The 14,566-nt window shown below is 31.5% G+C and overlaps 1 protein-coding gene across 2 annotated transcripts; it reads right to left on the bottom strand.

Moving 5' to 3' along the window:
* Positions 1-6,452: 6,452 nt before the first annotated feature.
* Positions 6,453-13,017, bottom strand: LOC139110202 (glucose dehydrogenase [FAD, quinone]). Of its 2 annotated transcripts, XM_070669838.1 has the most exons (5): positions 12,360-13,017; positions 11,516-12,285; positions 10,825-11,060; positions 9,767-10,080; positions 6,453-9,680 (listed from the first exon to the last, which is right to left on the bottom strand). In XM_070669838.1, exons 3-5 carry the CDS (start codon positions 10,966-10,968, stop codon positions 8,267-8,269), a joined length of 1,872 nt encoding a protein of 623 aa, XP_070525939.1. In that variant the 5' UTR covers positions 10,969-11,060; positions 11,516-12,285; positions 12,360-13,017; the 3' UTR covers positions 6,453-8,266. The 2 variants fall into 2 exon arrangements, with proteins under 2 accessions (XP_070525939.1, XP_070525947.1); XM_070669846.1 differs by having other exon boundaries at positions 11,914-13,017.
* Positions 13,018-14,566: the final 1,549 nt, after the last annotated feature.

The raw sequence follows: 14,566 nt of genomic DNA on the forward strand, positions 1-14,566 counted from the left end.
TGTTACCTTTAAGTAGCACATGTCGATACTCTCGATTGCGCGATAAATTTGAAATATCTATTTTTTATGTGGAATGCGTTATAGTGATTTTATGACATTATCGAATCGTTTGTAAGATTATAAAAAAATGAAATTGTGAAAGGTACGAGAAAGAGGAGAACACGCTCGGTAAATTTCATATATTACGCATGGAAAGCGACACGGAAGTTGCCTTTACGTTTCCTGAAATTAGTCGTCAGATCTCGGACATCGTTACGACAGAATTATTAAAATTCTAACGGATAATATTGCAACCAGCTTCAAATAGTAGATGCGGTCACGGCACCGGCTGTGATGCCAATATATTCGAAATGATGTGTTGATATAATCGGAAAGAAACAACTCGCGTAAATAATTCATGATATTTTGTTATTATTAATAATACCGACGTATTCATTTGTGTTAACACATACACACATCCATGCTGTATGATATAATTATAAAATTTTTTTCTTTGTGTCTGATGACTTTTAACTTCTACACGTAAAATTTTATCACGCGGTGAGTATAAGTTTTAATTAATATATTATATTTACGTTACACTTTATTAAAAACAAACTGCATTAAGTAATTAAAGTTTGAGTGAAAATAATATAAGCGCATCTTATAAAAATAATTTATTTAAAACGTCGGAAACTGCTAGGCGTAAAAAAAACAGTAATCGGTGAAAGTTTGTCAATATTCGTCAATTGCAACATTGAAGCGCGGTAAAAATTTACAAATTACGCAATGAACTTCGATAGATAACTCGTCCCAAATACTTCTGGTGAAACTGTAGAACGAATATTTCATATGATCTTATTGTAGCTCAGTCTTGGTTTAATCATTTCTTGCGCGTTTACAGAGATAATCACTTCCGACACTTAAATGTTACGTAAATTTCTTTTTGCCGTGAAAGATATAGAAGAGAAAAAACAGTTAAATACGAATCAAAAAATTCTTTAATTTCACAAAAACGTCCTCACATCACTAATAATAGCATTAAACACGAAAGATGATGATCGATTACAAGACAATTGTCGAGAATATACATTGTTATTTCAAAAATGAAAAAAAAACGCAAATATAAACACAAAATTATTGTTTTAACACTTGTTTTTGATAAAAAAAATCTATTTAAAATAAATATAATAAAAATAGGTTTATATCAAATTTACGATCAGCTTTCTTATTGTCCACTTACTTAAAAAGTTAAAACTGCATTTTCAATGCTAATAAGCATTTTAGTATCGTGGAAAAATTAACCTTCTGACATGAACGTAAGTGCGATAGTTGTATATTATTTAATTATTATTTTAAATACGTTAAGATAATTAACAACAATATCGGTAGCTGCATTTATTAAATTTAATACTTTAACTCCGTTGTGCGCCTAGTAACAACAATATTTAATTAGTATAATTATATTAGTTATATACAATTGCAGTATATTACAAAATTAAATTATTTTATAAACGAAACTATTGAAACAATGATGCTAGGCAAAGTTAAATTAATTTTTAAAAGTGCTCGGTAAGTGAAAATTACTTGTATTACATTTCTTTTTAGTTTTATTAATTTAATTTTCTTTAACACCAATTGTTCTGTTGAATGTTGATTAATACTTTATACCGGATATAAATTAACCAAGGAATCAGAATACTTTTTTTAAATACTTGATTAACAAAGTAAGTAATAAAATTCATTGTTTCGATCATTTGATCAATTGAACGAACCTAACATAAAGTTTTTCAATTAATAATAACGGCAATAAATAGTCATTATTAATTTATTATTGACTTTTGTCGATTCTTGCTGATATGTGTCGGCATAAATATGGCGTCTACAAACTATAAAGATCATTCTTTACAAGTTTTAGCGATTAATGAATTTATACATTTATTCATATATACATAATCATTTAAAGTAGCAGTTATTACTTTTCAAAATCAAGCTGTATGTTATATTTTTATATCACATATTAACGTAGATTTCTCAGCGTTTGTGACGCAACGGAAAAATTTTTTTACGGAAAATTCTTGTATGGACACAAAACATCGTACTTCCACATTGTGGTTTTTTTTTATCTGAATTTTAACCAGTTAATAATTTCATCGACTCTACACTGACGTTGTAACTTACCAGGAATTTGTCAAGGGCGCGCAATGCGTCAGAAAAAAATTATAACTTGCGCTTGCAATATATTTTCATAATTCATAATGCCTTTCCGTATAAATCAACTTTGTTGAATATATTACCGTGTAAAACAAGTTTTTGTAGACAATTTTTTTTTGCGTGATAATGATTGTAAAACAAAAACATCACACGTGACGTATGTGTATAATAACACTACGGCGCAAAATTTGTACTAGGAATTTCTTTATGAACGTATTCCTGACACTTGGTTGGAAGCATTTTTCCGTAATTCGGTCAAGATTGCACCAACACTTTGCCACTGCCCGATACGCAAGTACAACTCGTGAATAATTGCTTCAAGTTATACACAAAAGAAAAATCGCGGAACTCGATGATCGCGGGACTCGTCTATGATAAAAATTCCATTATTGCCAAAATGTCGTTACCAACGGGCGGTCCGGCTGCTGAAAGCTCGTCAGGTGACACGACGGCGGTCGAGTGTCTTCTACGGAGTCAGTAATGATAGTCGGAAGAACGGACACGGTACTGCACCGATATACCTCCATCCATTTCACTCTCACTGTCCTTGTCGTTCTCATTTCTGCCTAGTCTTCTTCTTGTCCTTCCCGAATACCTCCAGCTGTACTCTGACAGTGAAAGTATTCTCTTCCTGTAGTTACATGTACGCACCCACCTTCCTGCCTGCCTGTCCGTCTATCTACCTATCAACCTATCAACCTACCTACTTACCAACCTAGTTACCTATCCATATCTATATTTATTTATCTATTTAACCTGGACACTAACAGTGTAACTAAATAGAATATGCAAATGTAACTGCTTCTGGTACATTCATGATAAATTAGTAATAGTCTTCTTATCTAACTGATGTTTCAAAAATCAATGACGAGAGTTTACCGTCATGTTAAAAATGGAAGAAACCCTTAAAACGCGTAAAGTTTGTACATAAAGATATATATCCCTGTAAATTATCCTGGAAAACTATATCAAACATCTTTCAAGATATATATGAAACTTCTGTTTGTATTAAATTAATTAAAAATATGAAGTAGTTATTTGGTATTGTTTACATCGCATATTGTATTTGCATAATATCAATTGCAAAATATATTGCATATATTTTATCAAGAAATTAAAACAAAGTTTAATTTTTATTGAAAAAAACAATTTTTAACGAAAAAAAACATATAAATGCTAATTATGATAGGAATCTTTGATAGAATAGAAATTACGATAACGAGCACATGACTTAAACGAGTATCGTTACGTAAAATTACATTTGCCGTATTTTTAAAAGTTATTTTGAACGACAATATGAAAAGGTAAGTGGCTAATTAAAAACTGTACGTAGAAAAGTTTGTTTGAACCACGTACAATATATCTCTCGCAAATGCATTTTCTTTCTCTCGTTTAAACTTTCTTTCATTAGTTGTACTTTACGCATGCTATTTTTGCGCATAAAGTTAACAGACTAAAGTTTGATGTAAATACGACGATGTTCGGTTACTTTCACTCTCTTAGTAGTCCGTCTCTTTTTCAATGCATCGAATAGTATTTCATATATTGTACATTGGAGAAAAAGAATGTATTTTATTCACCGATATTAATCTAATCTAATGCGCGGAAATCGTCATCTGAAACGTGTAATGTCAAAAAATTTAAAATCCGCAAATAATTTACGAATAGAAACAGTAGAAATCACGTCGATGTATAGTTCACGGCGTTCGTTGACTTATCGTATTCATTCCGCTGGATACGTTAACAGATAAGACAAGGAAGCGGAAATAAAGAGTAAAAACGTGCACGCACGCGTGAGAATATGCGTTTTGCCACGCGCGACTTTTGGCACGAGATGCAATGTTATATAAAATTATATCCGCCCACTTGCAATTCGAAAGTCACCGTACGATCTCCTGTGTGGAATATATCGAGTAGTCTGGTTCGCTTCGCACTCCCACAACCGGAAATGTGCAATGTGCGTTTCTCATAGTACTCGCCAATGATTAAATCGTTGAAACGAGTTTATATTTATTTATCCAAAGAGTTCCTATCTTTCGATTTGTATCAACGTATCATTGCGTGTTATTATCAGGGACGTAACTATTCTAAGAAATATTTAAAAAGTCTGTGAATAGCGATTAAACATTAAGTTCAAAATATTTTATTTATTGATAACTATTATCAATAACTGAAAATTTTTTTTGGTCAGTGATAACCGTTATCAACCGTTATCAAAATTAAAATATTTATTGGTCATCGAATTTCGTTATTGGTAACTGTATTTTTTTTACTAATAATTATAAACAATTGTTTTGTCTAAAATTGTTTAAATTGTAAAATTTGTCTAAATCGAAAGTATAATAATTTAAGATTTAATTCAATTAAAATTAATTCCATTTATCAATATAAATTTTTTTTCTCTAGGAACAATAACAGATCATATGAAGTTTGTAAACAAAGAGGATATTTATAACTGTGTTGAAAAAATATTGGAATAAAATTTGAATTTTTAATAGCATGTTTTTTTGAAATAGAACGTTCAACTTTGAGTTAACAGAGTTATGAGTCTGTTGGTTTCGCCAAGGCCTCTCATGTTACCATTCAACTCGCGGCGTTTCCTTCAGTACGACTTGCAAACCGAGATTCAAAGTCGCGCGATAAACTATCTGTGACCATCAAAATTTGGCTTGAATAAAGAAGATGGTCCATGACAGTGGTCATCTTGCGGGCTTGATTCATCTTGAAGGTTCGGGATGCTCTTTAACATTCCTTTGTTTTAAGAGAGCTTAATAGCATTCGGACCTTTGCAGCGTGAAAACGCCTTTAGTTAATTACTCATGAATTTACTCTTTATATCATGTATTATATATTAAAGTCATTTATTTTATTGTCATTGCGTAGAAGTGATCTCATCATAAAAATAAAAAGTAATCCAAAAATTTCATTATTCCAACAATAATTAAATAGATACTTAAAATGGAATGCAAAAGAAATATATTAATTGAAATTGATAGCAAAAAAGCTAAGTTTATAATTAAGTATTCCAAGAATAAAGTGCACGATGTTTGTATAGGTTTTATTTCAGACCTTGCACTTCTGTTCTTTGATATGCAATTGTTTAAAGTATTGAGTGAGAAAACATTGAAAACACCCACTTTAAGGTAATTTAAGGTAATTACGGCACATATTTTCAGTTTTTTACATTATAAAAAAAAAATATATTATATGTTGTTTTATTTTTTTTTACTTCAAATTTTAGATATAACTTGGAATTGTTAAATTTGAAGAAGCTGCTGGTAGATGTTCCAACTAAAGAAAATTCCACTTTTGACATGTTGCAAAAACTGTTAGAATTTAAGAAGTCTTGTGATGTTAATATGAAAGAGCGACACGCAGACAAAGAATGAGATTCCACCAAAGAAGTAGTTGTAACATTGAAGCCTGTTTATGTGGTAACTATAAAGCTCTAAAAAAAGCAATTAATTTTCGGTGATTTTTACGCTGTGTGACTAAACATGAAGGCGCAGCTGAAACACATAAATTGTAATACAGGGTTCTTTATCCTTGGATGCATAAATTACGAGAATCAAATTTATTTAATGGTATAAGATAGTCAGTACTGCACTATTTTTAGATCGAGGCGGAAATTTGGATCAGAAAAAAAGAAAGTAGCAGCTCAAATAATTTTCTTGCAAATAGTTGGTACTATTTACATTTTGTAAAAATTATTATTGTAAAGATACAACACTAAAATTAAAAGAATTTATTTTTAATAAGCACGACGCAAAAATAATCCGCAATCTTCAACTAGCCGATCAATACCATAAAGCTCAATTAAGAAATTTTTAGTCAATAAATTGTTAAATCAAAGTATGTTTTCTCTATTGAGATAAACATTAAGGATCTTAGAATTAAATTTGTCTTCTAAGAATAAAAAAGTATGTGTCTCGTTGAAAAAACTAAAGAGAGTCTAAATGGAAATTGACACATATAGTGAACAACGTATAGACACTGAAATGAATCTAATGCAGTACTGGGAAGAAAAAAAGTTCTTGTAATCTTTGCAAGAACTAAAAGTAATCATTCATGTTGTCCCAGCCACTCAAGTTAATATGGAAAGAACCTTCTCAGCACTAAGACTAGAATTGAGTGACCTCAGATACAATTTATCTAATGACATTCTCAAAATAATAATGTTTATTAAACTCAATCAATGCAAGTACAAACTTTTTTACAATAATTTCAACATATAAAACTACAAAATTTCAAGTTTCTTATATTTGTCATATGCATGTACGTCTGTCTCTTGTAGAATGACATAAAAAACGGAAGTTTGTTATTAATGAAGAAAATCTCGAAGAAATAAATCTGAAGAAGGTAAATGTTTAAAACGTGAAAATGACATTTATGACGAAATGCTAAACATTTATTGTTACCACTTTTCCACGATATACATTAGTTCTCTCGTTTGGCTCTCTTTATACTGTAAAAGTAAATAATAGATTAGTTTTTATTATTTTGTAATTTTAATTATTACTTTTCCGTATGTAAATAATTTTTTTGTAAAATACTTTTGTACAAACATTTAATATATTAAATTCAATTTTTATTGTAATAATATTTTACACATAAAGATAAATAATCGAAAAAAGTAATTAATGTTAATTGATAGGTTTGATGTTTAAACTTTAATCATAAAAATTTAATTTATTTTTTATATACGTTATTAAAACAAAAAGTTAACTATATGTAGTGCGCAACACGAGTAGCTTAATATCTGGCTGAAATACACATTATTAATATCTGTACGCAGTTAAATGCATTATAAAACATTTTAAACATCGAATATTTCCTTTTTTTCAACATTTCTTCGACCCAGTTACAAACGTCTTTTTTTTATACAAACTTCATATTATCCATTATTGTTCCAAGAGAAAAAAAATTTATATTGATAAATGGAATTAATTTTAATTGAATTAAATCTTAAATTATTATATTTTTGATTTAGACAAATTTTACAATTTAAATAATTTTAAGCAAAAAAATTTATGCATCAATAATAATTACAGGTAACCGAAAAAATCCAGTCACCGATAACGATAATCAGTGATCTAAAAGAATTTTGTCATTGATAACAGTTATCACTGGCCAAAAAAATTTTTATCTTTGATAATGGTTATCAGTGACCAAAAAAAATAGTAGTCATCAATAACGGTTATGAGTTATCAAAAAATATTTTAATCATTGATAACGATTATAGGCGACTAAAATACATTTTTGTTATCTATAATGGTTACAAGCGATCAAAACACATTTTAGTTATCAATAATGGTTATCACTAAGCAATATAAAATTAAATTCAAAATTGTCTAATCTAATTTAAAACAAATGAAAAAATAACAGTTATTTTTTGTCTTTGGTTATTATACTGTAATATAAGGAAAAATACTGCATTTAAAATATAGAATAATAAACATAAAATATATTACTTATTGTTAATTGAATAAATTAATTAATATATTTGTACATTATTTTACATAGAATGGCATACCACTCAGTCATTAAAATTTTAATGACTTTGAAATACTTAATATTTTTGATATATTTCTAGATTATGTACATAGCATATTACATTTTCTCCGTGAAAATTGCGCGTTAATATTTATAAGTATCAAATAAGAAAGTCTTTTAGATATGTCACGCTTTTTGTTCAATCTGTAATTCTGTAAGCTGTAATCTTAAATCTTAAGGTATTATATCTTTATAATCGTTAATGCAATTTTCCATCAAATTTTAAATATTTCTACATAAAACTTAACTGTTCTTTTTAGCGTAACTTAGCATAGGAGTATAAGATAAAAGAAAGAAGTTTTCATTAAATACATGCATTATGTTTGTATGACAAAAATATTTAATCTATTTTTTAAAAACTTCACGGTAAAAAAAAGTCTGGAAGCTAGAAAATTTAACCATTTATCATAGAATATAACTAAAATTTTTTATATGTCTAGAAATGAGACAACATAGATGTGTTTGTATATACGCGAGCACACGTACATGTGGTCGTTACATACTAAATCTCTACATTTTGTCACCTACGCCCAACGTTTCGCTTTTGATTCTCTCGCCAGTCTTCCTTGATAATGTCGCTAACTTTCTCGCCAATCATGATGGTCGGTGCATTTGGGTTTCCGCTGACAATGGTCGGCATTATGGAAGCGTCGGCAACTCTGAGTCCTTTCACCCCGTAGACCCTCAGTCGTGGATCTACGACGGCCGTAGGATCGCCGCGCGGGCCCATCTTGCAGGTGCCTGTCGGATGATAAATCGTGAAAGTGAAATGTCGGATGGCGCACTCCCAATACTCGTACGTGTCAAAGGGATATTTGTGACAGCCCGGCATGCGAATTGTATGTGGTCTTGATCCAAATCGCTGAAACGCGCTGGTATTTGATACCTTCATTGCCAATTTTATCCCCTCCACGAGAACATCCATGTCTTCCTTATGCGTGAAATAGTTAGGATTGATATTCGGTTGGACCAAGGGATTTCTGCTCTTCAGCCTGATCCAACCCGAGCTTTTGGGTCGTAATAAAAGCGGGAGAATCGACCAGGTCTCAATATTTTGTAAGGGCTTGTACATGGTGTTGTACACGCGATCTCTTAGACCGAGAATCTTTTTTATTTGATCACCGTCAGAATTGATAGAAGATGGAGCAAAATGAAACTGCACGTCCGGATAATCGCCAGACTTGTCAGCGTATTTGGTGTTGAGAAAGGCCAACGCTTCCACTCCTGGAGTAGTCAGTGGTCCTCGTTCTCTTGCGATATATTCAAACATCACCGAGATAGTTTGAAACCGCTCTTTCATCAGAGTGATCGACTCGTTCACGACAAAAGTCAATCCACCAAGGCCTACGTGATCCTGAAGATTATCCCCGACTCGTAAATCGGATAGCACTGGTATACCGAATTCGGTTAAGTGTTCTCTGGGACCGATTCCGGATAACATAAGTAACTGAGGCGAATTGATCGCACCGGCCGACGAGATAATTTCTCTTCTACATCTCACAATCTGCTGCTTGCCGTTGCGAAGAAACTCGATGCCCGTTGCTCTTTTTTTATCGTTAAATATCACCCTCAAGGCCTGAGCCTGCATCGCTATGTGCAAGTTCGGTCTGTTCTTAACCGGCCGGAGAAAAGCTTTTGCCGTCGAGCATCGACTACCACGTCGAATCGTTGCTTGAGTTAACATAAAGCCGGTTTGGTTGAATCCATTTATATCACGATTTTCATAACCCATCTCTTGACCTGCTTGTAGAAAGGCAATCGCCAGAGGAGATTTCCAAGGTGGTTCTTGCACCGTCAAGTAACCCCCTATCTCGTGGTAAGGCGTTCTTGCTAAATACGGATTACGATTGTCTTCAGACTTGAGAAAATAAGGAAGCAATTCCTCGTAGCTCCATCCCGTGTTACCCGCTCGAGCCCAATTATCGTAATCGTGTCTGCAAGAACATTCTCGTTTATCGTCCCGATTTGTTAACGTGATAATAATGAAAATAAAAGATACCTTATATACAGGTATACTTACCTGTTACCGCGAACGTAAATCATGGCGTTAAGTACGCTACTTCCTCCAAGAACTTTTCCTCGTGGCCAATTACACCTGTCACCTATCATGGCTAGACAATATGCGGATGTGCTGGGTGGCAAGGTATGATACTTCCAATCATATTCTGTGAGTTGCGTGTATCCGGCCAGCAATGGGATATCCGAAATTTCGTTCTCATCATCGCCAGCTTCTAAGAGTAGCACCGTCCAATTAGGTACTTCGGACAATCTCGAAGCTATTACGGCCCCTGCGCTGCCACCTCCAATTACTATAAAGTCGTACATTCGTAGCAGCTGAAATTGTACATATCATCCATAATCGTTTAATACTGAATTTGAAACCTCCACCAAGCAATAAAAACATATATCGACAATAGTATTCGGATTTTGAACAATTTTCGGAAACGATTAGAGCTGTGACAAACATAAAACCTTTTCTTAAAATTATTTTTAAACTTAGAATCACGATTATTTTATTTTATGATCACATGTACGCGTAAAGAAAAATACTACGAATTGTTCTATAATGATTAAAATATTTAACTGTAAAGGAATATCTCATTTTTGTAACAGAACTAAGTTTTAATACAGCAACTAAGATACTTATTACAAGAAATAAGCATACTAGTCGTTTATTTGTTTTATAGACGTATATGATATTATCGATTTTAAATCTTAATTCCGTCGATAACCGGTAAATCACGAACACTGTCTTATCGACTTTAACCGAAGATTGTCTAAAACTTGAAAGTAAGCCTGTTCCAAAATTTACTCACGAGCTTAAACGCTTTCACTTTTTCATTACTCTGAGAAAGCAGAACAATAAATAAAAAGAGATAAACGTTAGAGTTTCGCCAGAATATGCCTATCTGGTATTTATCCATTTTTTTTTAACTTTTTGTAGTAAAAAGCGCTTCAGCTCATGAATTTCGAACAGGTCTGATCTAAAGTTATCATTTTTTAAAATATATTTTTTTAGTATGTACAAGTCACACGAAAGAATTCTTTTTTCTCAATTGTTTTGTTCCTCCTTTATACCTCTTGTGCATTTTTCGGGTGTGATTCTGGATCAAAATTATTGTATCTGTATACGGTTAGACCAATGGCCAATAGTGGAATTAAACTAAGCCCAAGAACAGAAGTCGTGCCGATTAAGGTTGTTAACACTGCTGCCATTTCCATAAATTTTACGTTTGCCGTCAAACATCAATATCTGTTTGCATGTCATCCGAGAAATTGGATCCCTTAAATATCGGCGAAAAACCACAAGTTATCTGAAAATAAACTGCTAATTAATTTGACTAATAAAAAATAGAATACTATCGATACTTTAAGTATTACAAACGTATAAACGTCATGCACGAGTGAATTAAACATCGTTAAAAAATTTGATATTATAAAGAAAAGTGCATTTTGTGATAAATAATAAAAATTTTTTAATTTTAAAAAATATAGAAAAATTATATTTTTACAAGATTAATTTACCTTAGTTTTATTTTCTATATAAATTAATTTTATATTAATTGTAGATTGCAAGGATAATTAACATCTGAACTTGAATTACATGATATATAATAGTGGGAAACAAGAAACAGAGAGAGGAAAGGAGAGGGGAGTAAGAAGAGAAAGGAGAAAAAAGAAAAGATTATTTTAGGTATAGGAATTTTGTTGTGTTTCTAGACGTTTTTTTTTACAAGATATTACGTCAATATTATTAATATAAACATACTTTGTCATCCAAAAATTCACAATTTTTTAGAAAAAGTCACGTGAGAGTGGTGTCAACATCTATATGAGTTTTATACACATGTTTCGTGTACGTTGCATATAATTATGCTAATTTTTCTCTGGCAATGTGACAGCAGCGACAGCCAGTAGTCAGATAGTTTTTATTCAATGAAAATCAAGTTGCAGGACCTCGTCTGACATCTCGACATCATTGGCATATTTATAAGTGCAAATGTTGCATGTCACAAAGATATCTTAGCAATGACAAAATTTATTGTGAATATATATACGTGAATAATGTGTTGCACTCGTTGATTTGTCATTTGCGTACATTTCAACACGTAACTTTCTTAGAAATTGTTTTGCTGAAGCTTTTGTTGAGTGTCTTTTTTTACTTACTGCTTTCTCGCGACGTTAAGTACAGTCTTCGTTTGATGTTTACCATCGCACTTGCGATTGGAACTAGGCGAATTACATCTTGAGTCTATTTCGTGTTGTGATGTTTTAAGCGTTTGATACCGCATTAATTTTGTCGGAAAGCTTCACTTTAATCGAAAAAAAAAAAAAACGTCCGATGATAAACCGGCAAAATGGCAGCGGAATGAAACTAGCGCCGGTAAGAACCAGACTGCGGTGCGCTGGTGAATGTTCGGAGTGAAAACCAGTTGGTGGGCCTCTAGTGTATCCTTTCAGTGCCAACGTCGCACACGAAAACGTGATCTCGTAACGTAGAGGCTGCTATCGTATGTTGTTCGTCGCACGTCCAAATCTCTTCAAGCAGATTACATTATCATTACTTTGCCTTAAAAAATTTTACATGTATATATTAATATATATTTACATACGTTCACATGTCTGCGTGTGTGTCTCATACATAAACCATTATCTCGAATAAATATTTATAAAGATTTCTAAACTCTATTTTTTACGTTCATTCTTTTATTAATAAAAATAATTACGAAAAATTTATTTTTACAATTTAAGAGTAGATAGAATTTTAAAAGTCTGACCAAAGTAACACAAAGTTTAGTTAAACTAAGCTAAGTTAAGCTAAACTAAATTAAGTTCAGCAAAGCAAATAAAAGCTAAGTTAAGCTAACCATAACTGACGACGTTTTGTGACGTTTTGGATGCGCAATTTCGCAACGCATGTTATCAAATGAGAAGGAACATCACGGCGGCACATCATTTTCTTTTTGAATGTGTGAACTACACGCAAGACTTTCCTCTCCTTCATGCGTAGTAACGGTGCCCGTCATCTTTCTCTTTACTTTCGTGGCCGATACTCGGTGAGGAGACGAGTTTACTCGCGCGCACTTTCTCTCCTCCACGATGTCTACGTGCCGTTTAGCAGGCACTGTTTCTCCAATCCATACATACCCATCTCGTTACGTTGTTTTCGGTCAGCCACGCTGCTATACGTTTACACGCTGCGCTTCGATTCTCTTGTTAAATTGCATTCCTTGGTAAAATTGGAGAAGAAGAAGCTGTAATCCCTTGTCGACCGCGTTTCACCTTTACGACTCTTCAACACAATAACCTGATTTTGAGGTTGAAATTCTAAAGACTCGTATGTTGCAAAAAAAAATTGATATTTTTAATATCGAATTTTAATATCTACACACAGTAATATTACTTTAAATCTTTATATTTATTTATATTTTTTATTTGTATCAGAAAAGATGAATTTGATTCCTGTGACAATCAAATCTTGAGTTTATTTGAATAATTAAATCAATAATAACTGTTTAATAGTAACATGCGTCTTATAATTGTGTATTGAAATGTATGTACGAAAGTATCTAAAGTTATCGACGGCATTCTAAAAATAACGGGATTAAAAGTAGTACGTTATCGACATCGGTTTGATTCGCGCATTCTAATGTACTCTGAGCGACAATGTCCCACTTTTTCTTCTATGAAGGTTTACGATTTAATAGCTTCGTCGAACTGTTGATGTAACTATCGTTTTGTTATTTTATTTCTATTATTTTATAATATTGTACATACAAATATGCAGGTCATGCAGGTGTGTAAAGAAATAAAAATATTTTTTATTCTACGTATATATTGCAAATTGACATCTCTTTTCTCTTCGTCGAGATGTGCCATACATTTTGATTTCGTAAAGAGAAAGAACGAGAGAGAGGGAGAGAGAGAGAGAGCGTGTAACACACATATTTCGGCGAACTCTTCATCCGTTCGTACAATGTCGTACAATTCGTAGCATTTTAATTTTAACGATATTCTTGAACGAGTTTGCAGTCAATGCCACGCTAATGAAAATACGTAGATGCTAATTGCCTATAAAAGTTGTAAATGTAAATGCAAATATTTTTGGCGAAAGCAGAAAGTTTTAAGATGTTTTAGAAAGCTTTTCTTGATTTTAATTAAGAACTCGGTTTTATTATTTAGACAAAGACAAGGAATAAGCCAGATGTAAAAACTACAAAACAAAATAAAATTTACGATAGTAAATTAATAGTAAAATATTTAAAACATTAACAAAAAGGAAAACAATTGACAAATAATTTTATCAAAATAATTTTATTTATCGTAAGATCTGAATATCACTCAACCAGGTTCAATTCTTTATATGTAATAAAAAATGTACGTTGTAAGGTTCTAAAGAAAATGCAAAAAAAATAAATAAAAAAATAAAGAATAAAGCAAATATTATAATTATAAAAATTATTTTGATTAGATTTATTATACAAAAAGTTTATACAAATTAATGATTTAAATTTAGTATTAAAGTATTCATAAAACTAAAGATAATCTTATGTAAATCGAATCATTCGCTATGCTAAAAGAATAATTACACAGAACCATATTAAAGTAAAAATTACTATTTTTAGTTTATTACAAAAAAGTTAAAAGTATAACACTAATTTTATTCAGACAAAAATACAAACATTTTTATTTATAAAACAATTTCATTAACCTTAAAAGTTTAACGTATATTGTAATTGAAGAAGGTTCTACACAAAGATAAAGAAAATAGATAAAAATGTATATGTACCTGCGCTAATATCGGATATTCTTCACTATT

The sequence above is a fragment of the Cardiocondyla obscurior genome, linkage group LG02 (assembly GCF_019399895.1).
Source record: "Cardiocondyla obscurior isolate alpha-2009 linkage group LG02, Cobs3.1, whole genome shotgun sequence".
In the NCBI taxonomy this organism is placed as follows: domain Eukaryota; kingdom Metazoa; phylum Arthropoda; class Insecta; order Hymenoptera; family Formicidae; genus Cardiocondyla; species Cardiocondyla obscurior.

What these genes read in the sequence shown, in the direction of transcription:
- LOC139110202 (XM_070669838.1), bottom strand. Translation starts at nt 10,968, where the DNA reads ATGGAAATGGCAGCAGTGTTAACAACCTTAATCGGCACGACTTCTGTT. An exon ending in ACCCGAAAAATGCACAAGAG is followed by an intron (nt 10,081 to 10,824) that starts GTATAAAGGAGG and finishes GTACAATTTCAG; the next exon opens with CTGCTACGAATGTACGACTT. An exon ending in ATTTACGTTCGCGGTAACAG is followed by an intron (nt 9,681 to 9,766) that starts GTAAGTATACCT and finishes ATGTTCTTGCAG; the next exon opens with ACACGATTACGATAATTGGG.